At 38.3% G+C, this 26,729-nt stretch overlaps 1 protein-coding gene across 10 annotated transcripts in view; it reads right to left on the minus strand.

The window, feature by feature from the left end:
• git2 (G protein-coupled receptor kinase interacting ArfGAP 2) overlaps positions 1-25,817 on the minus strand; it is a 63,918-nt gene extending 38,101 nt beyond the window's left edge. For 3 of the 10 annotated variants that reach the window (XM_031900294.1, XM_031900271.1, XM_031900274.1), the window contains exons 1-5: positions 25,485-25,815; positions 11,905-12,038; positions 10,063-10,175; positions 5,678-5,783; positions 224-310 (exon numbers count right to left, since the gene is read on the minus strand). In XM_031900294.1, the coding sequence (XP_031756154.1) occupies positions 224-310; positions 5,678-5,783; positions 10,063-10,175; positions 11,905-12,038; positions 25,485-25,536 (492 nt within the window). In that variant the 5' untranslated portion in view covers positions 25,537-25,815. Of the gene's footprint in view, positions 1-223; positions 311-5,677; positions 5,784-10,062; positions 10,176-11,904; positions 12,039-25,484 lie in introns of all 10 variants that reach the window. The other 7 variants (XM_031900268.1, XM_031900263.1, XM_031900280.1 and 4 more) reach the window with 5 other exon arrangements.
• Positions 25,818-26,729: the final 912 nt, after the last annotated feature.

Here is a 26,729-nt window from a genome sequence, read left to right on the forward strand (position 1 = left end):
CGTGTGATATTCAAAAAACACAAACACGCATTAAGAGTATTAAAACCATTTCAGTGAATTATATGCTAGCAGGTACAGTAATAAGAATCTGTTCTATGTAAAATTCTATACATCAGTATACCTTTTAAAACTGGCAGACCTAACCTATAGCATTTCACTACGGTATGTTCAGTCTTCTTACGCGTCTCCTCTTACAGAACAAATTACTGGCAATATTACTTACCGGATTAAAAAAATTTGCCTGTGCCCCCAAGGACAGTAATCTAAGACAGGTCTCCAGGTTCCCAGTTCTCACACTTGAGTGAAGTTGCTGCATGTAATTAAACACAGAACAATGAGGAAGTCACCTTAAGCAGTACAGTATGCAGCTAATTACCTAAACTAATTAACATAAAGAAACATATGCTCATAAGCCGAAATTTGTTGGAATCTCACCCATAGTATAGATGGGCCCGGGAGCTCATGCCCCAGACCTCCAGCTTGAAGAAGCCATCTAGGAAATCCAAAAAATAAGAAGGCAGGCACTCCGGATATAGATGAAAAAAGTAAACAGCAGTAGCTCAGAAAATGAAGTAAAATCAAAAAAGTTTATTTATACTAACACATAATGCTACAAAGCCTTACATGTTTCGTACCGCCATGGGTATAATCATAGAGCCTATGAGCTACTCCTGTTTTTTTTTTCTAGTGCCTGCCTTCTTATTTTTCTTTTAATGACCTAAACTGTCAAGTACAGCAAAAAAAAAAAAATTCTTCTTAATACACAATTATGGTATATATTACCCAGAATACTGAGGTTAAGGGCACACAAGGCACAGCCTTGGCTTCTCTCTGCCTCCCTCTTCTCCACAGGCAAAGAGAAACTGATGCTCTTCAATCTGCTCCACTGACAGGCGTAGCATGGACCTATGCGCCGACATAAAGAACAGATATCGGCTTGGAAACACAAACTGGATTTTTGCACTGTTAATCGCTAAATGCATCTGCGCACAGGCGACCCAGCAGAGACACAGCGGAGCAGATGGGAGTACATCAGCTTTTCTCTGTCTGCAATGAAAATCCAGTGTTGCTCCTTGTGTACCCTCAGCCTTCGGGCCTGGGTTTTTCCCTAATAAGTGGGTGGTGTCTCTGTAAAACAGAGCATCGAGAATTTACTTGATGGAGAATTTACCTGATTAAAGCTAGGGCTGCAAGGCATCTATAATTTTTGAATTTGGGTGAATAATAAATTCTGTACAAGAGAAAAATAATGAAATGGAACCTAATCCCTAATTTGCATATTCATATTTAAAAAATGAAGGTGGGAAGTGGAGGGGAGGCTGAGAATAGGTAGGGTTTAGTTCTCCTTTAATGGAGGTTTTTTTTTAATGGGACACAATGGGATATTATATCTATATAGCTACCTACTTCCCCCTAGGCATGACTAGAACTATTCAGGTCCATTTATGATATTAACCAGACAGCTTTTACCTCAAAATACATTACTCCAGAGTATTACCATACAACGTATTACATAATAACTCATACATTATAAAAGCTCTTGCTGAGCATTTTACCATTTAATCATTTCATTTTTGTCATGGCAGAGGACATGCCATCCAATTATCATCCTTGTTTTTAAGGGATTCTGTCATGTCTTTTATAGTGTACTTTTTGTTTCTATATTACACTGTTGAAATAATTCACTCTACAAATGTTATTCTTGAAACAACAGATGGTTTTTTTTAGTTGTAATATTGGTGTGTAGGCACCATCTCAGTGCATTGGGCCCGATTCTGAGCTTTCAGAAAGAGCCAACTCCCATCTAACTGGAGGAGTCCCAAGCTGGACTTGGATTTTTTTACTCTTGAGTGCTATTCTGATATTCACAGGGAGCTGCTATCTTGCTGCCTTCCCATTGTTCTACTGATCGGCTGCGGGGGGTTGATTTCAATGCAGGATTCTGCTTGAGAAGTTCTATAAACTGAAAAAATGCCCCCTTAACTATCACTGCCTAGAACCCCCCTTACCCTTCTTGCACATGCGCAGTTTAAACTGATTTCCTGCTACCTCCAACTGCGCATGCGCAAGCAGTTTCGTATCGGCGGAGAGACCTGAAGTGCCTTTAGTTGGAGCAGTGCTGTCCAACTGGCGGCCCGCGGGCCGACCCCCCTCTGTGTGGCCCCCCACCTGTCTGGCTGCTTTGATGGCTTACTCTTGTGTAAGCTTTAAATGGTATCAGTACTGTGATTAACTGGCCCCCTGCATGGTTCTCACCTCAGATTCAGGCTGTAATCAGGCTGTATTGTTTAAATATGTAATCCCCTGTGTTGTTCACACCTTTTAATCTCTGCATTGTTCACCCCCTGCAGTGTTCACACCTAAGGCTCAGGCTGTAATCACCCATATTGTTCCCCTGTTCACACCTCAGGAGCAGTAGAAACCCACAAATAATCCCTGCACACTACAAAAAGAACATATACTGAGGTGGTACTGCAATTAAAAAGTTTTTTAATATATAGTTATTGTGCAGACTGTAGGAGTAATGCCAGCATTGTGTCACTGTAGGCTGCCTGTGTGTGCCATACACAGGCAGGGTAGGGAAGGCAGAGTATGGCACACACAGGCCAAGTATGGCACAAACCAGCCAAGAATGGCAAACACAGTGAAAGTATGGCACATGCAGGCAGGGTAGGGAAGGCAGAGTATGGCACACACAGGCAGAGTATGGCACACACAGGCAGAGTATGGCACACACAGGCAGAGTATGGCACACACAGGCAGAGTATGGCACACACAGGCAGAGTATGGCACACACAGGCCGAGTATGGCACACACAGGCCGAGTATGGCACACACAGGCCGAGTATGGCACACACAGGCCGAGTATGGCACACACAGGCCAAGTATGGCACAAACCGGCCAAGTATGGCACAAACCAGCCAAGTATGGCACAAACCAGCCAAGTATGGCACACAGGCAGGGTAGGGAAGGCAGAGTATGGCACACACAGGCAGGGTAGGGAAGGCAGAGTATGGCACACACAGGCAGGGTAGGGCAGGCAGAGTATGGCAAGTTTTTGCTGTACTACAACCATTAATATGGGTATGGTCATGTGATAACATGGGTGTGGTTTCAAGTGGGTGCGGTTTCAAAAAGGGGAGTAGTCAAAACTGGCTTCCATTATCGGCCCTCCACCACGTAGGTCGGAAAAATTCCGGCCCTCGGTACCACAGAAGTTGGACAGCACTGAGTTGGAGTATGGCACACACAAGCAGCATACAGTAACACAATGCTGGCACTGCTCCTACAGTCTGCACAATAACTATATATTAAAAAAAAAATTGTAATCGCAGTACCACATCAGTATATGTTCTTTTTATAGTGTGCAGGGTTTATTTATGGGTCTGAGGTGTGAACAGTTGAACAATGTGGGTCTTACAGTCTGAGCCTGAGGTGTGAACAACACAGGGGGTGAACAATGTAGGGATTAAAATGTGTGAACAGTACAGGGGATTACATTTTTAAACAATAGAGGGGGATTACAGCATGAATTTGAGATGTGAACCATGCAGGGGCTAGTTAATCTCAGTACTGATACAATTTAAACCTTACACAAAGGTAAACCATCAAATCAGCCAGACAGGTGGGGGGCCACACAGAGTGGGGGACAGCATTGGTGTCAGTGTGAATGGTTGGCAGTAAACATAGGGTACTCACTTTTTACCTCTAGCAATTCAAACTAACAGCAACAAGGGTATAGTGATCAGAGTTGAAGGGAAAACAGGACATTTAGCTAAAAATTACGGCAGTATATTAAATCAGAACAGTAGGAATAGGAGAATACTAACATTAAAGTGTATAATGGCTGTGTAGCTGGTGCGTGCAAAACTAATGTATGCAATATTTATACATGACAATGTATGACAAGTGTAGTTTAGTGTCAAAACATATTTTAATAGGTACTAATTAAATGAAAGACTTTATACAGTGGTGCTTGAAAGTTTGTCAACCATATAGAAGAAGATATAAAGTCAAAATGTTAACTCAGTGTTTATGTATAGCCCTAACATAGCACTATAACACAGCTAACTGGAGCTCAGTGTTCCTCAGCGCTGCAGTAAAATGAGGAGTAGGTGTTTCTGCTCATACTTCACTTCCTTATCTGTGCCTGACTTGCTCTTATCAGCAACTGACCAATGACAACCCAGTAAACAAACTCCTGTGCCTTTTTCCCTAAGTCTAGTACAGAGCAGTCCCCTGCTTTTTTTCACATTAAGATGTCCACTGGCCCTGTAGGTTTTCAAGAGCTGTGATTAAAGCTCATTTTAGGACAATGGCATAAGATGCAAAATACAAAGGCATCAAAATACAAAGGCAAACAGTAGATAATATTTAATGGGTTAATATCGCAAATTTATTTCATTTAGTCTAAATAACACAAACAAGAATTATGATTTTTTTTTACCTAAAACATCATCTGATTTTTAAACAAGTCATAAAAGTAGATGAAGAAAACCTAGTTAAACAAAGGAAACAAAAATATATATTTGGTCAAGTATTTATTGAAGAAAAAAATGATCCAATAATATATCTGCATGCGGCAAAAGTAAGCCCTTAGGATTATCATATAATTTTAAGGTGAAATCAGTGTCTGTTGTTTTCAGTCAATGGCATGACAATCAGGTGTGAGTAAGAGACTGTGTTTTATTCAAAGAAAGCGGATGCAGAAAAGCCTGGTTGACATACAACACATCTGTGGATGTGTATCATGGTTCGAACAAACTCAAAAAAAAAAAAGTCCATAGAGCTGGAAATGGTTACAAGACTCTTTAAAGAATTTGGCTACCAATTAACAGTCAGGCAGACTCTGTGTCCCTACGCTGCACGTGTACCTGCACTGAAAACTACAGTATCACAGTACTACAGTATGCAGGCACATGCAGTGGAGCGGAACTTAGGTCTGCCCAAAAATGTTTGCTTTCGTGTTTTACAGGGAGGACCTAAAAGTTATTTTTTGCACAATGGAGTCACACCAAAGACAGTACATATCCGCTAACTTTTGCCACATGCAGATATGTCATTCAATCATTTTGTTTTCAATAAATGTATAGCCAATAAACAAATAAAAACAAAAATGGTTATATATGTTGTCTTTGTTTAACTAGGTTTTCTTCATCTTCTTTTAGGACTTGTTTGAAAATCAGATGATGCTTTAGGTCACGTTCATATAAAAATAAAGAACATTTTAAACTGTTTACAAACTTTAAAGCAACACTGTATGTCTATACTTTTGCTGCAACAACATGCAGGCTATGGAAATGTTGCAGCCTATGATCTTATAAGGGCATAAGCAGGGCTCAGTATGCCACAAAAATACAAAAACAAAAAAAAAAGTGACTATGTTGTAAAGCCAAATCAAACAACAAAGTCTCACTGTGAGGCCCAAAGCTTTATCAAAATCTTAAAAAAAAAAAATTTCACAAGAGAGAAGTCATTATCTCCACTTTTAACAAAACATATTTCTTCTCTACATAGGTACGTATGCGGAGCATTGAGAAACAATGCAAAGCTTATTACAGGGAGCATGTTTTCCCTTCACAGATGAACGACCAAGTGAACAGAATTGCAATTTCTGGCAAAGACAAAGCCATAGCTGAGTTTTGAAATCTTTGTATAATAAAGAGACACATGTTTACCTTACTGAGGTCTTTGGCTGTAACACTATCGTCATCACGGCAGGGTAAGCGGTGAACAAATGCCAGCATTTGATACTTCGCTCTAATAAATTCTGCTTTGTTAGGACTGAAATCAAACAAGAAAACAAAATGTTAAAATTCTATCTGAGAAAACACTAACTTTACATCAATAGGGTACTGTTCACGCTTGGCAAGAAGCGACTTATCTTAATGAAAGAAGAAAAAAAATAACAGAAGTTATATTTCATTCCCTATGCTAGTGGATAGCAAAAAAAAAAAGATTTGTACGGAGCAAATCAACACTGCTGTTAAAAAATCTTTATCTTTATTTTTTTAATCTCTTTAAAAGCATATTGTGCACATACAAAAAAGACCACACACTTGACGCGTTTCGTGGTATCCCACCACTTTCTCAAAAGCTATGCTAGTGGATACAACAGCATCTGCAACAGTTACAGGGAGATCTAGCCAGATGAGTAGGTTACTAATAGTCTATGAATCCCTAAGAACCCAAAAGAAGTTGTGGGTGTATATAATACTTACACGTACTACTGGTGGATACAAATTCAGTAGGATTTTGTAACAAGAAAGCAATTACTTTAAAAGGCTCTAAGATCTGAGCAGCAGGAAAGCAAGTTGTTTTGTATATTTGTTTCTCAATAATGTTTTCTAACCTTGGTAAGAAACAACACTGCATGCTGCTTCCCTGCCATCCAGAACTCGGAGCAGTACAGATATAATTTATAGTATTGTAGCTGGCAGAAGCCTAAAGATTTTTACTGGCAGTACTAATTAATACCTTTCAAAGTTTAGATCAGTGATTCCGAACCATTGGCTCACAAGCAACATGTTGCTCACCAACCCCTTGGATGTTGCTCCCAGTGGCCTCAAAGCAGGTACTCATTTTTGAATTTCTGACCTGAAGGCAAGTTTTGGAGGCATAAAGACCATGTGTACAGCCAAAAAGAGCCTCCTGTAGTCTGCAAGACCACATTGGGCTACTAAATACCCAATCAAAGCCCTTATTTGGCACCACCTAGGAACTTTTTTCATGCTTAAGTTGCTCCCCAACTTTTTTATTTAAATGTTGCTCACAGGTAATAATGGTTGGAGGCCCCTGGTCTAGATCCTATAAGTAGCAATATACTTTGCTGCAACTTTTTCTAAGCATGCATTGAACCACCAACTTAACAACTACCTTTTTTTGCACCAGGATGAACCGAGTGGGAGGAATAATGTGCTTTCCGATACCAGAGACTCTATATTCACATAACCAACAGTGCTTCTTCCACTTGGGACAAATCTCAGTTCAACCTATCAACTCTAACTGGCAAATTCTAAATCCTTTTCAGCTGACTTGTATTTTTAGATATTGGTTTACATAATATAGGGTGTGCTCTATAGTCGCCCATGAATAAAGCTAAGATTAAGAACAGCTGCTCTATAAGTAAGCCAAGAATCCTTCCATGGCATTTTATCTCTGTTTTCTTACACCTACTGTTTGCACAGGACATACAAAAGATCAGAGCTCTGCTCGTCTCGGCTCATGAGATCTATAGCAGACCCTCAAACAGTTTGTTACCGTGGCAGGAAACATGGGTCCAAACCTGCTCAAACATACACACACATATTAGTAACGAATGTCGGCACTCATAGGTTTTTAAAAATAAGCAAAAATAACAAATATATATACTGTATAATATATATATATATATATATATATATATATATATATAATCCCAGACATCCAGGTTGTATTTGTGTATGTATATATATATATATATATATATATATATATATATATATATATATATATATATACTCAGAGTAGGATTGACAGCACACGCAGGGTTTTCATATGAAAAATCACAAAGGTGTAGATGAATAAATGTGAGGCTTTATTCAGTCCGACGTTTCAGTTCAGTTTTCATGTTTTGCAACCTTATATTGCTACAAAACGACCAGCTATTGCCATATACTGAGATCTTTTCTTTTATGTACCCTTTGGCCCTGGACACATTGTCCTTATATGTCTATACCTATAAACACTTTTTGTAATCGTTTTTTATGTTTTTTTATGTCTTTTTGTGTTTTCCATTTGATTTTGTCACTTTGTATATGTGTTAGTGGTTGCCTAGCAACAAGCTTGGCGCCTTTTTGTGCTTAAAAACGTTTGTACTACACGGAGATGTTGCTGTCCCTGATGAAAGTTCCAGATAGGAACTGAAACGTCGGACTGAATAAAGCCTCACATTTATTCATCTACACCTTTGTGATTTTTCATATGAAAACCCTGCGTGTGCTGTCAATCCTACTCTGAGTATCTATACCTCCTGCACGAGCACCCAGGTATTATCTTGTTCTTATGGTGTGCAGCTTTCCAGCAACTCGTTTCTACATATATATATATATATATATAATCCTATCCTTATATATATATGTAAAATCCTATGAGTGCCGACATTCGTTACATATATATATATCTATCTCTTGGACCTACTTATACGTGAGTGTCTGTCTTCTTGCTATATATATATATATATATATATATATATATATATATATATATCTCAAACTCAACAGTAGAAAGCACTCACAGCTACAGCATCAATCAGGTCAGTGATTTATTTCAGCATACCATCTACGTGTTTCGATCACCACAGGATCGTCATCAGGATGACGATCCTGTGGTGATCGAAACGCGTAGATGGTATGCTGAAATAAATCACTGACCTGATTGATGCTGTAGCTGTGAGTGCTTTCTACTGTTGAGTTTGATGTATTATTTTTGTCAGCACCCAGCCTGTGCCCGATACTGGTGAGTGCCGATTCTTACACTTTCTGGGGAAGTAAGCATTACAGCTTGAGGGCAAATAACTGAATAAACATTTCTGGAATTTCAGAGTTGTGTGTGTAATTACAGATATATAGTCTGCCTGGCAAAATACATAGATCAAGATGTTTCTGTGTGAATAAACTAAAATAAGGTAAAGGTGTTTTGATCTCTGAAACGGTAGCAGTGATGAAATGCTGTTTGTGAAACATCATCCATCTGCATTCAGGATAATATGATTTTCTTTTTCCCCTGAAAAAAATGTATTTAGGTCCACCATGCCCCCTTCCAAAAGGAACTAAAATGTAAAGTTGTGGCCAGCCTGAAAGAGATACAGTGGTTGCTTGACCAAGGCAAAATATGTAAACTCAGCCAAAACCACCTTAGGGAAAGGTAAATAAATAAGCATCCATTGCTTAATTTATATCATTAGAAAAATCTATAGAGAAAGGTATCTGGGCCCTTTACCAGAACACTGCAATTTATGGGATATGAGATATCTATATGAGTTAAAATGGCTAACTGATGACCCCAAAGGAAAATTAAAAACAGCTTCTCTTCTTCCACCTCTCAGGCATGTCACTTTGCCACAAAGTGGCTCCAAATGTTCCCAGCTCCCCTGGATAACTCTGCTCATTTCTACCTATGTATAACTTTTCTTCTCACCACCCAGCTATTAATTTTATCCCACCAAGCCAGAAATGAACTCTGGGGAGAGCACTGATCATCATTGAAAGTTTACAATTGTTTGCTGATTAATTGGAAAAACATTAGAATTATACACCATTATTTTGCAGTAGCTAAAATGACGGCTCCTATGTGTCCTTTTCATTTTAGGGCCATTATATATGCCACATTCATAAATAATTCAATGTATATTGGGCATTAAAATGCAGGGCTGTGGAATAGGAGCCGTGGACTTTGAAGCAATATTGGGAACCTAGATTTGGAGTCATAGTCGGTGGTACATTAAATGGAGGAGTCAGAGTTGAAGGATGTACAGACTCCACAGCCCTTTTAAAATGTTCAGTAGACGTTCATATTAAATATGTTATATACTGGTACCTAACAACCTGTGGAAATAAAATCCAGTAAACAGGACGTTCTGAAGTGTTTTCAAAAATTAAAAAAGTGAAGTGTTACATTTTTAATGAGCAATTTCATTGGAAATCAAATTTTAGTTTGAGGTAGACAATGGTATTCAAAGAAAATCTGTAACTGGTCCTCATTTTTTATTTTTATGGTTCTTAAACTTTTTTGCAATTCAATTTTGCCTCTCTTCAACCTGACATTTTAAAATATGTGGTTGATATTCATTTGCCATTCAAATCACTGCATGGCTGCTAGGGTGAGATGGACCCAAGAAGATATTAACTTAAATTCCAAACTAGAGAGCTTCAGATCACAAATATATATTAATCAATAACCAGAAAGAATAAAAGATAACAACCAACAGTCTTGAAATACCACTTTCTTAATCATAATCAATGTTAATGTTAGCTTAGATACTAACATATGGATTTTTGCTTTGCGGAATGGAGAGTGTACTTACTGTACTTTATCCTGGGGATTGGCTTTACGCTTTCCACTCATTATAGATGCCGGGTCCAGCAAAGAATGTTCCCATATGGAGTTAGCCCCATTGCTATATAATGTTTGTACCATCTAAAAAATAAGAAATCCCACAAAATTATTTCTCTCTACAAAAAAAAAAAAAAAAAAAAAATTTACTAGGGAAGCACCAAATCCACTATTTTCGGATTTGGCTGAACTGTGAAAGAACAAGGAAAGGTTAAAGAGAACTGCGCGTGCAGCAAAAAATTTTCAACTTCTGTGATTATGTGATGTGATTTTAAGGATTTGGTTCGGCCAGGACCAGGGATTCGGCCGAATCCTGCTGAAAAAGGCAGAATCTTGGCCAAATCCTGGATTCGATGCATCTCTGTCAAAAACCAACAGAAAAAAAAAAAGTTTTATGCAAATCACTTATTCTTTAAATACAGGTAACTGGGCAGTCTGCAAATTAGACAGAGGGTTGACAAAGTAAGGATTACAGTTTGAAACATTACTAGAAGGGACTGTTACTATTTCTCCATAAGAGTTTCCACCAGTTAATATTTTGTTGAGGAGGATAAAATTTGGGAATAAAAAAAAATTTAAGATGCCACTTTGGCCCCTTTAGATCACGTCAGCAGCTTATATGGCTGATTGGGCCCATACGCAGGGAGAGGGCTACATTGATGCGCTAAATCAGTCCCCCTATTTTTAAATGTATCCAATAGATATATGGCTGATTGGGCCCATATACAGGCAGATATCTATTGGATATATTGATGCAGCCCTCTCCCAATAGGCCTACATAGGTGTCCATAATTATCCTGTGTTTGGCCTGAGGGGCTAAATGGTCAGTTGAGCCTGATTTGGCAGAATGTATGTGCACAAAGATCCACTCGATTGGCAATCGTGCCAAGTTAGTGGATTTTAATGTGTATGGACAGCTTTGGACACAGCTCCAGATTCTACCAGAACTTTAATTTTATCTCAAACTAACTATTCGGTGACCTAAATTTCTCCACTACCTGTCGGTGGGACCACAGGGACACTGCACTCCTGTCATGACAGAAATGTTTTAACAAAGTATAAGGTAATTTGCATTCATGTACTTTTATCTTGATCTCGCATAACACATATATTTTTCCCCCTTTCCTACTTTTTCATCCCACCTGAAAAAAAGCTTGGAGAGACAATGTGAAAGTAGTGTCATCTCTCTGTGGCAGACATTCTATAAGAACTATTTATACCCAATAATCCTAACATCCTAATATGACTAGCCTTCTAACCAAAACTATTTATCCTTTTGTGATTTTCTGCAAGTACTACTATTTTCACATGTCATTAGCTTCCCATAAGCACTGTTGATATATGCTTTTCTTCTATTACATTTTAAGCAGAATGCTACTGTTACCCAAACATTCTTTGGATGACTGGCTTCCTGCATGAGCTGGCTTCCTGGATGTGGCATCCTTCTGTAACTTTCTTTATATTTAACATCTATCTATGACTTGCTTTGTGGACAATTTATATGCATTAGTTCTTGTCATACTACTACCCCTACATCTTTCTGCCTCTAATTTTCTAAGGGTGCCGTTTGTAACAAAGTTTTTTATGATTCAAATAAACGTGAACACTTTTCTAACTTGACAAACTGTTGTTTTTGTCTTGCTATGCATCATCAAAACTTACAGAATATACTTTTCCAAAAGTCTTTCTAAATTGCACTTCAAAGTTTAATGATAAATGTATAGTCCTAAAGAAAAAAGAAAAGGAATTCAACCTAAAGCCATAACTGGCTTTGTTTAGATTATTTTTTAAACACCCAGCAATAGCATTTTACCTGTAACAAAGTAGTAGGCCATGAGGTGTGCTTAAGATGCCTCACTTGTGAGATGTGTCGACCAAGGCTCCTGTGTACACTGCAGCATTCATCACATACCAAGACACCCCTATTAACAGATGCCCAGCGAGGGTCTAGGGAGAGAAGAGAGATTTACATTAGTAGATGACTATACTGACACATGCCAAAAGGTCTTAAAGCGGTGGTTTATATTTAAGTTAACTTTTAGTACGCTATTCCTACAAACTTTGAAACTGGTTTTTAGTTTATAGTTTTTGATTTATTTCCACTTGTTTCCACTTCTTCCTCTTTCCAGCTTTCAAATAGGGATCACTGACCCAAGCAGGTATAAAACTATTGCTCTGTGTGGCTACAATTTTGATGTTATTGTTCATATTTATTACTTATCTTACTATTCAATCCCCCCTTTCTTATTTTAGTTTCTTATTCAAATCACTGCCTTGTTGCTTTCGAAAATAATACCCAAGCAACCAGATAAGCTGCAGAAATACCAAGCTGGAAAGCTGCTGAAGAAAATTAAAAAAAAAGACCAATTGCAAACTGTCTCAGAATATCACTGTCTACATCATACTAAAAGTTACTCTACTAGTACGCTAGTGTATCAGAGAGAGAATTGTGCCAAGCACCAAGCCAGAAGCATACAGCAGAGACTGCACAGGAAAGTGAGTGTTTTATAAATGCAATATACATCTTTACTATATTTAAAAGGTTCATTTTTATTAGCTGAATGTAGTGGGCTTATTTATCAATTTTGATTATCTAAATCGTAGAAACTCACATATTGAATGGTCGCTTATTTATGAATAAAGAAAACTCGGTAGGATAAAAAAAACTTGAATATCTCAAATTTTTTTAAATTTACGAGCTCTAAAATCTTAAAAAATTTTAGTTTGAGAATATGGCTTGACTTTGCTTATGACAACTCCCATTGAATTCTATAGAAATTTGCAAGCTTTAACATGGCAAATTTTTACATTTGAGTTTTCAGATTTTTTGCACTTAATAAATACCAGACATTAGAGTTTTCGAAGCATAACTTGAATTCAAGTTCTCTAATCAAGTTTCTCAAATCCAGAAAAAAAAAAATCAAACTTGACCGTTGCTGAACAGCTGGACAATGGGAACAAGAACAGCTCCCTGACACCTGCATTGCTAAAAATGCTCCTGTGCCCCACCTAGTGGTAGATTTGAGAACAGCACTCTATTGTAAAAATCCAAGTCTGGTTTACCCAATCATGACTCCAATTATGAGCAGGAGACAAAAATAGCTTATCTAAAAGCAGTTCCACTGTGAAGTGCTAGCTCTTTCTGAAAGCTCAAGATCATTGGCAAAATCTGCACCTTGGTAGATTATGCTTTCACTTTCTGCATCTAGCTGAAAAATAATATAATAGCCTTTATGGGCTATGCAGGCCGTCAGAATGAGGACTGCCTCAATGTGCAGATCCGGGCCTTGATCCGATGGAAAAATCAAACATACCCAATCATAGGCCAGATATTGGTCAGGTAAGTCTGTCATGGGCTGTTAACCTGCCAACTTGGTCTGTGCAGCTTTAATTGGCCCATGAATAGCCACCATTAGGGCTCTGGCACACGGGGAGATTAGTCATCCCGCGACAAAACTCCTTGTTCGCGGGCGACTAATCTCCCCGAGTAGCCTTCCCCTGCCATCCCACCGACGAAAATGTAAGTCGCCGGTGGGATGGCACACGCGGCGGCGCGATTTCGCGCAAATCGCCGAAAAAGCCTCGCGAGGCAACTTCGGCGATTTGCGCGAAATTGTGCAATTTGTTTTTGTTATTTATTTTTTTTAAGTTTTCAAAGTACTTGCCTCTCTCTTCTGCCTCTTTCCAGCTTCCAAAAACTATTGCTCTGTAAGGCTACAATATTATTATTATTGAAACTTTTTTGTTAAATTATCTTTCTAAGCAGCCCCTCTACTATTCATATTCCCTTCTCATTTAAATCACTGCCTAGTTGCTAGGGTAAATAAAGAACAGCCCTCAAATATAATATTCCAGGCACAGATGTGTGCAGTGAAATCAAAGTGTTTCGGGGGGTGAAATTAGGGTTTTTCCCCAAGAAAGTGCTTATTTCACTGCACAAGGTATTGTGTGGCTTCAAAAAAAAAAAACAAAACAAAAAAAAAAAACAAAACAAAGCACCAGAATATTTAATTTGAGTGCTGCACCTATCTTTCTTTATGAACGGTGCAAGGTAATTGTAGCCAAGACATCCAGGAAAAAGTCACAGAAAAGTGATTAAAGGAGACATGTGGGTGAGAATCCTATATACATAAAGCTGTCAGTAAGCCCCTTCCAACTTGTGAATATTTACCTCAGGGAGCCATAAGATTTAGTCCCCTGATTTCAGTGCTTCTCTTATCTGGAGGTGAAGGCTGTTTCATATCACTATAAATGCAGTATTCACTCCTGCATGTATGTAACAAGATTTTTAAAATTTTGGTTGTTTTATTCTCTGTCTCTCAAACAGTTTCAATAAATCTTTGGAAAACGATCATATTTCACACTGCTAACAACTATTGGCATTCCAAGGGCAAAATGCTTACGTCTTTGTAACCTAAGCCTTAGCTGAAATGTGGAGCTAAAAAAGGCTCCATATCATTCCCACTTAAAGAGGGGGGTGGGTAAAGCAGAAATACACTCACAATCGCCAGATAATCACTTAAAGGGCCACATATACACTCAGCATCTCATACTTGTGCAATTAAATACATAATTTTATACTGGTCTCTACTGTATTTTCCTGACTCTACCCATCAGGTCTGGAACTAAAAGGAGGAGGTACTTGAATAGTCTAGGGTGCAACTATTTTTGGGAAGGGGCGGACAATTCCAGAACATTATTTGGTTAGCTCACTGTTAGACCAACTACTTGTCACATGTTGCCCTTCCTTTGTCAGCTGTTCTGCTTCCACCACTAACTATTCTGAGCACAAAGTAATGGTGTGTTGGGACTGTGGGGGCTGAAGATTGCTACCCTTGCTCCTTGGAGCAGATAAACTGATCATAAAATACATATACTTTTAAAATGGAAAATTGAGGGGGATGCAAGAATGCAGCTTTTTTGGGGAAAAACTGCATACTGCGAAAATGTATATGAATATGTGCCCTATATCAAAAGCATGTTTGGTGCTTATATACCAATTTGCTGGTTTTTCTTTTTACAATAATTTCACTTCTGTCCCCTTTTTATCCTTCCGCCTTTACTTCTCAATTCTGCCACTTTTAAATTTTATTAATTCTCTCCATTGCAATTTCTTCTCTTTAATTCTACCCTATTCCTTTTTTTTTGTTCTATTCTTTTCCTCACAAGTTTTCCCTTCACTCACAAAATCCCTTTTGATTACTACTACCATACTTTTGACTCTATATAGTGCATTACAAATTACCTACATAGTTACATAGTTACATAGGGTTGAAAAAAGACCAGTGTCCATCAAGTTCAACCCATCCAAGTAAACCCAGCACACTTAACCCACACCTACCAATCTATACACTCACATACATACACTATATATATACAACCACTAGTACTAACTGTAGATATTAGTATCACAATAGCCTTGGATATTCTGATTGATCAAGAACTCATCCAGGCCCCTCTTAAAGGCATTAACAGAATGAGTGTTTTGTTATTTCTTGCACTAAACAGGACAAAGACTAAGATTAAAATAAAGTAATTCCAACTTCTGTTACTTATGTCCTGGTTAAAGCAAATCCCTACTTCAGTGAAAAGCCCACTGTATAAACAAACCCATCCCTTCCCCAAGCTGCAGCCGTTGTAAAAGCAGTCATATATACAAGCAGAATCTATATAGTATTCAACCAACTAGCCCAAAGGAAAAACAGACAGATCCTCTGTAAGACAAAAGCCACCTTTCTGTTCTGCTTGTTAAGGCTAACATCCTGAATCATCAGAAAAGCAGAGGCTCCTCTTTCCTTCCTCATCTTGCTGATGCACCATGCATTGGGCAACATGGTGCATTGACAGATGACATTTTCAGCTGAGGAGGAGCAAGAGAACTGTCCAGAGACACTTCCTGCATTAATTTATCCTCAGACAACTGTCTAGCACAGCAACACTTCTGTTAAAAATAATTATACTGGCAGCGTAAAACTGCCAATATCACAAAAAGAATTAAAAATAAACTGCACTTTAGTAATACTGAATGCTTTTATTAGACTGACAGAACAATCAATACAAAAATCACCAATACATCAGAATACAAAGTAATATCAAAAGACATTTATGAGGTTTCCACATCCTGATAGAGCTTGAGATAAGTGATGTTTTGTATTGTTTGAAAGATTAAGTCTTTTCCAGCAGTCACAATTTCCTTGTTAGGTTAAAATATTTACCTACTGCAACCATTAATTGCACCACTTCCCTTTTTCAAAGCAGAGGCAATATAAAATAAATACAAGACAATATAAACTCACACAGTACAAGTTTCTCTAAGAGCCCTCACCGTATTACAGTTATAGAATTTATTATCTGGAATGCTTGTTGCAAGATGTAAAGGTGATTTTATCAGGGTCAAAATTGCAGTTCAAGTTTCAAGCTATATCTTGCCCTTTAAGCCTTACTTAAAGGGGAACTCTGGCCTCTGAACCAAAATTTGTTAAAGAGCCCTTTAAACATCACAGAAACCTGTAATATACATATCACTGTAATCTGTTCCTTCTAAAGGTATCAATAAAAATCATTTTTATATTCTAAAATCCAGCTGCTGCTACTACACATGCCTGATTGGTTTCCAGAGGAGCAGAGAGCTCAGCAAAGAAAAGGGAGGAAGTAACAAAGTAGGAAGTAACAGAGAGACCTGAAGCTGAGCTGCTTGTAAAACAGAATCTGCATGAGAATGAGTACAGGGAGAAAGGTATATTATTTTGGGGGCTGTATAGACTATTTTAGGGTCTTTTATGATAATAAGCACAGTCCAGCTTTTAATTAAGCGCTACATAATGGCAAATACTAAGAAAATATGGAATTTTTTTAATTAAAATTCAGACAGAATTTAGTCCTATTCAATGTGCTCACTTTTATCAAAGGTGTTTTTAGGTGTACTAAACTGTCTCTTTAAGATCTCTCCAATCATAAAACCAGTTACACAGTTCTAAAGCTGCTCTGATTTTACTGCATTTTTGGAAAATTCCAAGTTGCATAAACATTAGCAGGCCTTGACAGAAATTGCACAAATGATTTTTTAGCAGCTGGGAAATGAATTCCTTGTGCTGAGCAATTCCTTAGTACATCCAGCAATCTTCTCAAAAAAGGACATGCCTGGATAAGAAACAAAGACTGTTGCAAATGTTGGTAACTAGCATATGCAAAAAAAAATTGTCAAACATTTGATATAGAAATTCAAGGCTGTTGTCATGTATTTTGTAGGAATTCGATTTTAACAAAATAAATACCAACTTTTTTTTTTAGGGATAGATAACTCATAGGAAACAAGAAGCAAAGGCTCAAAAATGACATTGTAGGTATTTATTTGTAATTTTTTTTTTACGTATTCCTAGACAGATTTACCAACACACCCTGTGCAGACACTCTTATGACTGAACAGAAGCCAAGCAAATAGTAGAAAAGACAAGAATAATGCAATTGTACTTGATCCCAACTAAGATATAATTAATCCTTGTTGGAGAAAAACAATACTATTTAAATAATGTTTCAATTATTTTTTAGTTGACTTAAGATATGGATATTGAAATTTCGGAAAAACCCCTTAGGGCAGTGACTCACTGTGCCCCTAGTCAATGTACTGCTCAAAATGAAGTTGTAGATGTTCTACAGGTATGGGACCATAATGGGATCCAGAATTCTCAGGACCAGGGGTTTCCTGGATAAGGGCAGAGACACACGGGGAGATTAGTCGGCGTGTGACAAATTTCCGTTGTTGAGGTCGACTAATCTCCCAGCAATGCCTTCTCACCGGCTAGAATGTAAATGGCTGGTGGGATGGCATACGAGGCGCCACAATTTGCAGAAGTCGCCCGAAGTTTCCTCTCAAGGCAACTTCGGCAAATCGCTGCACCGCGTATGCCATCCCAACGGCGATTTACATTCTAGCTGGTGGGATGGCGTTGCGGTGAGATTAGTCGCTCGCAACAACGGAAATTTGTCACGCGGCGACTAATCCCCCCGTGTGTTTCTGCCCTTATCAGGGAAACCCCTGGTCCTGAGAATTCTGGATAACAGACGTTCAGGGCTGAATCGTCAGATATGGAGGTATATAAAAAAAATTTTTTTCAAAATAGCTTCTATAGAGGAATTCTGACAGAATCACTAAACAAAGTGGGATCACTTTTCAGGCCTTTAAAATTTGGACTACAAAGAACATTGACTGGAGTTCCTAAGAGCTGTGTATGTATTACATTTCTTGCATTTTCCTGTTTGTACATCTGGCACCACACTGGAGAGATTATTTTGGTTTTCTACTGATGCATTACGTGGCTTCTTCCTTTTCTCTGAGAAACAGAATTCCCTATTACCATTTTTTTTTTGTTCAGCTCAGAGCTGCTTTGCAGATTTTTTTTTTTTAACAAGTTAAAAGTATTCATTAAATAAAATATACAAAAACATACAAACCAATTAATCTAATCAAGAAATGCCTTTTTAAAGTTATACCTTAATATGATACTTGAATAGGAAAAAAAAAAAAAAAAAAAGCCTATTTTCCTTTTGAAATACAGAAAGTGTCAGCTAAATATATAACATTACACTTCTCTAATCCTCTTCCTGTATTGACCAACAATTTACTGCATGTGCCATGTCTGAAAGTCATATGCACGCTTCAAGATCAAATGTTAACTTTAAAGGCTGCATGGTTATCACATAACAGTATTATTTCCCCCAGATACCCTAGCTACTCTCTGAACTGGAACAATCCAAAAATGGGCATATTTGTCTCTTTTGCTGTGTAGCCACTAAAAAGAAAATAAGTTTTACTGAAACAGGAAGACAGGATGTTGCTATCTGACAAAGATTTCTGGTGCAAGTTAAGCAAAAGACATTGACAAGTATCCTTTACTCAGCAGGGTGTGCGTATTCCATGAACAATTAGAGCAAGTCATCAAGGAAAGCTGGTTTCCCAGACTCATCCATTACAAATGCACATTTGTTTCACTAATAATTAGCACTTTTGAAAGTGTGTTATTTTTCAGAAGAAATTGGACAATGAAAAAAACTCCCTTCCACGTGCTTGATCTGTACTTGCTATTAGTACGCTTACATCCGGGAGACTTTGAAGAGAAACTAAGAAATAAAACTTACTTTATATTTGCTGTTTCTAAAACTGATGTAAATGGGTCTATGTAAAGCAGCCTTATAAACCAAAATCTGCTAATCATGTTGCCTTTACAAGTGCCCAAAAACAAGGATATAAGCTGCGCCCTGGTAAAGGGGGCTCCAAGTGCACATAGCCAGGCGACAACTGCACATACATACAAAATAATAGACACCTTCATAAGGGGATATCCCACCTTTGTATGTTAGCAAGTGGAAAGGCAGAAATGTTACTATAAATAAGGAGTGACATTAAATAGCGTGTAGCAGCCTATTGCAGAGAAGGCATAAACCCAATTTAGGCTGGCTTTGCCATTTAAAACATGAATAGTCCCTTCACTTAGTTGAACAGAATATGCTAGAATTTTATTTTCCCAAAACTTGCAGTCTATTGATTGATTTCATTTCACCGATATCCATGCTGCTGCCTGTTGTACAAAGATGACAGCATGAACATTTGCTAATTTCAGATAACTAAGGAAAAAGAGTAATTTACTTCTACAGTCTGGGGAAACACATGCTTGCTGTCTGGCAATCTGCTGTAGGTGGAGAAAGTGATGTAGATTATCTGATTTAATGGCTAATTTCCACATTAGCAAATGTTAGAGATTCCAATTTAAAAAATAAATAAATAAAATAACTGAGAGCTGTCATATAGCTATAATATACATGCGGCATATCTATGTGTATGGATACTTTGTAGTTTTTTGAAGGATCAACACAACTATTGTACCATTTAACATATATGAGCATATGTTTTAATAAGTTATGCAACCAATTTGAATATAACTATGAAAAAATAATGACCCGCAAAACCAATTTCACATTCTTAATGCAGTGTTAAAATGGCAGTTACAACTATGTACATCTTTGTTCAAAGTAAGCACAATAAATAAGACTTTTCTTGTTGTTTTTGGGTTTTTTTTAATTTTATTTTATAAAACTACTTTGATAAGCAAACGTACAATGTACAGACAGGGGAAAAAAATGAGTGGTATGCGTTAGAAAACAGTAGGAAGAAGGTAATCAGAAGAGCTGGTTTAAACATAGACATTGAGCTCTCAGCCTAAAGGTGGCCATACATGTTACAATTACGATCTTTCCTGTGACCATCTGTTGCCGGAAATATCGATTGTACACTCCACTAACATTCCGGGCTGAATCGACAGATATGGAGATATAAACAATAGGAATTCTACCCCTATCTGATGATTCAGCCATAAACAATTGCCTTCAACTGTGCCCAAATTTTGTCCCACCTGATTGCCAAGACGACCGATATCAATTGCCTCATCAATCCACCTTGCACGCACCAAATACTGTATGGAAGCTCGTTTTGTTTGATATTGGTGGGTGTAAGGCCACAGATTAGGATATTCTCCTCCCACAATTGCTTTTTTTTTTTTTTAGTGGTTGTCCTGTTTAGTACTACAATGAACAAGCAGTAGCCCTATTAAACCCTGTTCAACAAGGGGTATATTGCCAATTCCCATTTCAGGTTAAATGTCAGGACTTGAATTAAAACCTTGCTAGCATAGGCAATGGACAGTAAGATCCCACTGATGCATAGCTGGTATCTTGATATATTGCATCTTTAAAAAGCCACAAAGGAAGTCCAAAGAGCAGAGGTGGAGAGGCATAAAAACATATTTCATGGAAACTCATTAAAATTACCTTCAAATCAAATACAGTAAGCAGAAGTAATGAATGCCACAATAAAACATTCTTACAATTTAGTATTATGATAATCTAATTATTCAGAGACAACTTATTCGCCATCTTTTCATGATCTACAACTCCCATCATTCTGCGGAATGATGGGAGTGAGGGAGCATGGAACTCCATAACAGTTCCACCTGGAAAGATGGCAAGATTGCCTGAAATTATATCTATTCCTGCCTTAGGCCCAGAAGAATTAAAAGACATTCAGAGGGATAAAAAGAAAGTTGATAAAAAATGTGAATAAATATACATTGTATATTTGTGGTTTTTACTAAAAGTTTTCTCAAAGAAAATGCCTAAATCTAATCATGCTTTATTTTTTAACTATAGCACCAATTATATCTGACCGCACAGAATAAAGTCAACCAAATGGTTTTGAGAAGAAAACAACTCATAAACCATGTGAACATTTTGACACAATTATGTTCCCCAATAATATTTCTACATTTGTTCTTCTTACATAACAAAATATAACAAACATGACAAAATATACTTAGCAGCACAGATGAAACACTGTGACAATTCTATTATTTTGAACTTATAACACCAAAGATGTCTATAGCAGGCTGAAGAGGGTGCAGCTCACAGGAATAAAATAAATAACATTTAATATTTAATGTATATTGTCATACACTAGCTAACAATGTATAAATACTGTGCAAAGTGGCTATACACGGAGATAGGCCCAAATGATTCCAGGATCTGACAGGAAGTGAAGGGAAGCCTTGGCTTCTCTTACTTGCTCAAAAGCTAATGCACCATGCACTCACCAAAAGATACATTGTGAAAATCTTGGGCTGGCCCAACATTTGGCTCATTATAATAACAATTTATTTGTTGCCCTGGTAAACTACAGTATCTGCTCAATGATTGTCTCTGATTTATAGGCGTGAGCTGTCATCTCTCAGACTGTATATATAAGGGTTTCTTAATCTTTCACCTTGAGGAATCAGTTTAGCTCTAGAAGTCAGTTTTGTGACCTGAAAATAGGTGATTATTTCTGTAACTTGTTTTACTTTTCTGTAGTCTTAACTCGTTTTAATTGCTACTGCCTTTTGTAGGAAGAAATGTTATTGTATTTAGATGAATCACTGAGATCCTTAGGTTATCAATAGTAGCGCAAAGGATATGGTACGCAAATATGTAGACAGACATTTTTAACTAAAAACTGCCTGCATTAGAAGTTAGAACACATAAAAGATGTAATGCAGTTTCATCTGTGGTCATAGTTTCAGTGTGGTACCCGTGAATAATTCCCACAAGAAGAATAGGGTGTGTTATTCATTTATTTCCTGTACTGGAATGCACAAAAAACACCACATGGGACAACATTTAAAAACGTGTGTAAAACTTTGAATCTCAGATTCACTTTGGCTAAACCCCAGTCCCAATTCCAGTTTTTTTAAGCATGATTTGCATTTGGCTGAACACTAAAACCTGGACAAGCACCTGTGCATCTAAACCTTTAATATCACGTGACTTTTTCTCAATGGACAATTGAAGGTGACAATTTTTCTTATGTGCTGCTATTTTTTTTGTTGGATGATTTTGTTAATTTGTCTATGTAAATATGGGTTCGGATTTGGCCAAATCATTTCTGGTGCATTCAGTATTTGCTGAAATCCTAGAATAGTAGATTTGGTGAATCCCTACTAAGACCTATAAACCAAGAAATTCAGCAGCACTTTACAGGGAATGTGTGTTTACATCCGTCCCTGTCCCAGTGTAGTTTATAATTAAAATACGCTATTGCAGTATATCAAATACACACCAGGGTCTATTCAAACAGAACCACAGAGTATTTGTGTACCTGGGTAATATCAGTGCAAACATGACAATACCTTATATAATTCATGCATATATGCCTTTGGTGGGAAGTGAACTCTGGGGCTGTCATCAGTGTGGAAACCACTTAACTGCTATGCCTTCCATGCGTTTTAGCAATTTGTTATAGTTAATCAAATGTGTAAAACATATCAAGAGATGTTCAAACAGATTTAGAAAAAAAACCCTATTGCTCAGAGAAGAGTCCTCAGCCCCACATACAAATAATGTCATCACCACAAAGCTGGGACATGTAAAATGTTTTTTCCTTGACAATAAGAAAAGGGCCAAGAAGTGACCCATGCAGTTACTGGCATCATAACATAAACAATGGTTTTTCTGACAATTATTTGCACAACCTAACTACTCCGACACGTCATTTTGTTATGCAGGTATTTCTATGCAACAGTTGGTAACATATCATTGTGACGGCAAAGGTTTTTACCATACATAAAAATGTGTATTTTTGTATGAAAAGTCCCTTTTCATTACAAAATTACATAACCCTTTGCATATAAGGCTCCATATGGATAGTCTATGGTAATTTTTAGTGATTTCAAGTTCTTCAATTACATGAAGAACAAAGTACAAGTACAGGTATGGGACCCATTATCCAGAATACTCGGGACCTGGGGTTTTCCGGATAAGGGGTCTTTCTGTAATTCGGATCTCCTACCTTAAGTCTTCTAAAAAGATTATTTAAACTGTAATTAAACCCAATAGGATTGTTTTGGCTAAAGTAAGTATTAATATCTTAGTTGGGATCAAGTACAAGGTACTGTTTTATTATTACAGAGAAAAAGGAAATCATTTTTAAAAACTGGAATTATTTGCTAATAATGGGGTCTATGGGAGATGGCCTTTCCGTAATTCAGAACTTTCTGGATAATGGGTTTCCGGATAAGGGGTCTGATACCTGTACTTGGCTTTCCAGCTATTCCATTACTGCTGTGATCAGATCCAAACAAATTCTATATGTGTAATGGGCGTACGGCTAATTAGAGCATTTTGCAGCTCTAGGATCACCACACTACAAATCTCCCTTCCATTATCATTGAACTTAAAGTACCCAGTGCAGTTGCACAGAGTTAATTATTTCCTAAAAAAAATAACACTTACACTGTGCCACTGAGAGAGAGTCCCCCTATGAGCAGTGGGTGTTTAGGGTCCCATTTTGGGAAAAATTAAACATTTATTGATTGTTACAAATATATTCTGTTTCTATTTATTCCAATTATTATTATTGTTTGTTTGATGCCAATATAAACTGCAGCACTTTACAAAGAGTAGTACAGGTATGGGACCTGTTATGCTCAGGACCTGGGGTTTCCAGATAAGGGATCTTTCTGTAATTTGGATCTCCATACCTTAAGTCTGCTAAAAATAATTTAAATAATATAAACCCAATAGGATTGTTTTGCCCCCAATGAGGATTAATTATCTAGTTGGGATCAAATACAAGGTACTGTTTTATTATTACAGAGAAAGGAAATAATTTTCAAAAATCAAAATTATTTGCTTATAACAGAGACGGCCTTTCCGTAATTTGAAGTTTTCTGGATAATGGGTGTCCAGATAACAGGTCCCATACCTGTACAAGAATGGCATTATAAAAATGACAACACAAGCCAAGTACAATCATTATCACAATTCATATCATAGAGAAAGGAATGAAATAATTGAATGAATCTTGCCTATATGCTTACAAACCAGTACAACTGAAGCATTAATATACCCGCTGCTGGTCCTTTCACTGGAGGCTGGGAAGGGGCAAGTATGGGGCACCCAAACAATGTTCTCCGCCTAGGTTTAGCGACTGCCTTGATCTGCTATTTCTAATATCATGCCACAAATACACACAATGAATACAAAAAGTGTGAACAATATATGCTATTTAGCACAGCACCCACTTGCTAAACAATCCTACCCATATACAGCAGCTCATTAAAGAAAGCCCCACAATGTAAAAGCCCACAAGTGACACATCAGCCACATGAGGCCTAGATTAATAATCACAGCGGGCAAACAAGACACCCAGCAACACGTGCCCCCTGAGCTTGCAGCTCCCATGGGTGCCAAAGGCGCACCCAGCACCACTGACACGACTAGAGCTGAAGCACAGAGCTGCACTAACACACACAGGCAGCACTAACACACACAGGCAGCACTAACACACACAGGCAGCACTAACACACACAGGCAGCACTAACACACACAGGCAGCACTAACACACACAGGCAGCACTAACACACACAGGCAGCACTAACACACACAGGCAGCACTAACACACACAGGCAGCACTAACACACACAGGCAGCACTAACACACACAGGCAGCACTAACACACACAGAGCTGCACTAACACACACAGGCAGCACTAACACACACAGAGCTGCACTAACACACACAGGCAGCACTAACACACACAGGCAGCACTAACACACACAGGCAGCACTAACACACACAGGCCCGCGGGCAGCACAGCCCCCATGCCACAATGCACTGAGTTTCAATGGGAAATCTACAGTCTGATTCTGGGCTCTCGGAGGATGCTGGAAGTTGTAGTTGAGTCGGAACACTGCGTAATTACTATAGCAATGTCGCCATCCCCCATTCCGTGACGCCTGCCAACCACAAAATGGTTTGACACGCAAGGACCCCCTTCTTAAAGCAAGTGACACCCGGCGGCTCGCTGCTTACCCGGCACGCTGCAGTCTGCACACACCTCCGGGCTCCTCAGCCGCTTGGACATGGTGGCGGGCAGCCCCGGGGAGGGCCCCTGGAGAACTTCTCTCGCTAGAACGAAGCGAATTAGTGTGCAAGCAGCAGCGCTGAGCACAAAAAGAAGGGCCTCGGGTTGCGGGATACAAAGCGCCGTATAGAGAAAAAAAAATCCGATGTAACAAGCTAACCCAGCCCGAACTGACGGACTCCGACGGACTGCAAGGCAAGCCACGCCCACATAGCCCAGACAAGCACAGCAAGCCCAGCCTGTGATACGCCCCGCCCACACAGGCTAGACAGGCCACACCCACGCAAGCCCCGCATCTCCAGTTCCATCTAATAAGCCCTTCCCATACAATGGTAACATACTCGCGTTTTCTCCGCCCACGTTTGTCTTGGACGCACCTTCAAGTCACAGGAAAGCTTGCGTCCTTGTTACGCACATTGCAGTCGCTGCTAGCATAATGCCAATCATCTTCCAAAATTCGACTTCTACGGTTGTGATTGGGTGTGAAACTTTTGGCCTTCCGGCTGCGTGATGTTTAGCGCTTAGAATCCTTCCTTGCGTGCGCATGTAGATAACAAATGGCCAGTCAACAGGGTTTTGAGATATTCTGCTGTGTGTGGTCATTCCATCCCTTCAATGATCCCCCTCTCAAAACCTGGTATAAGAATTCGTTTTAGTTGCTATTTACCTTTTTAACAGCTGGAAATAGCGTCATGCTGCACTCGAATGTTGTGCTTTTGTAAATATCAAAACAAATATTGTTTTTGCTTTTCCAAGCACAATACTAGTGTTTATCAGTTTCTATATTTATTGTTTTTGCATCTGGACAAAAGGCACCCAGGTACATGTTTCTTTCCTATAGGCGCAACATGTATAGGTGGCTGCAACTGTAGTATAAGGAGTGACCAGCGATTGGGCATATAATCAGTTCCATTCAGCTAGTTATGTGCAAGTAGTTCTCTAGCTCTGATTCTGTGAAATTCCTCTTTGTACCCCCTGATAAAACTGACTAGTGTGTTGTGTGAATGTCATTCACTGATAAGAATGATGTATAATCTCTTTAAAGGCCTACAGAATATGTTGGTAGTATATATCAGTTGAAATAATAATGTGGTTTGCTTAAAGTTGCCACCTTTCTTGTTTTCCCTGAGGCTGGTAAGTTCAAAACTGTCTTCCAGGTTAAACTGTAACAAAATTTTACTGGGACTCTTCAA

This window comes from Xenopus tropicalis, chromosome 1 (assembly GCF_000004195.4).
Source record: "Xenopus tropicalis strain Nigerian chromosome 1, UCB_Xtro_10.0, whole genome shotgun sequence".
In the NCBI taxonomy this organism is placed as follows: Eukaryota; Metazoa; Chordata; class Amphibia; order Anura; family Pipidae; genus Xenopus; species Xenopus tropicalis.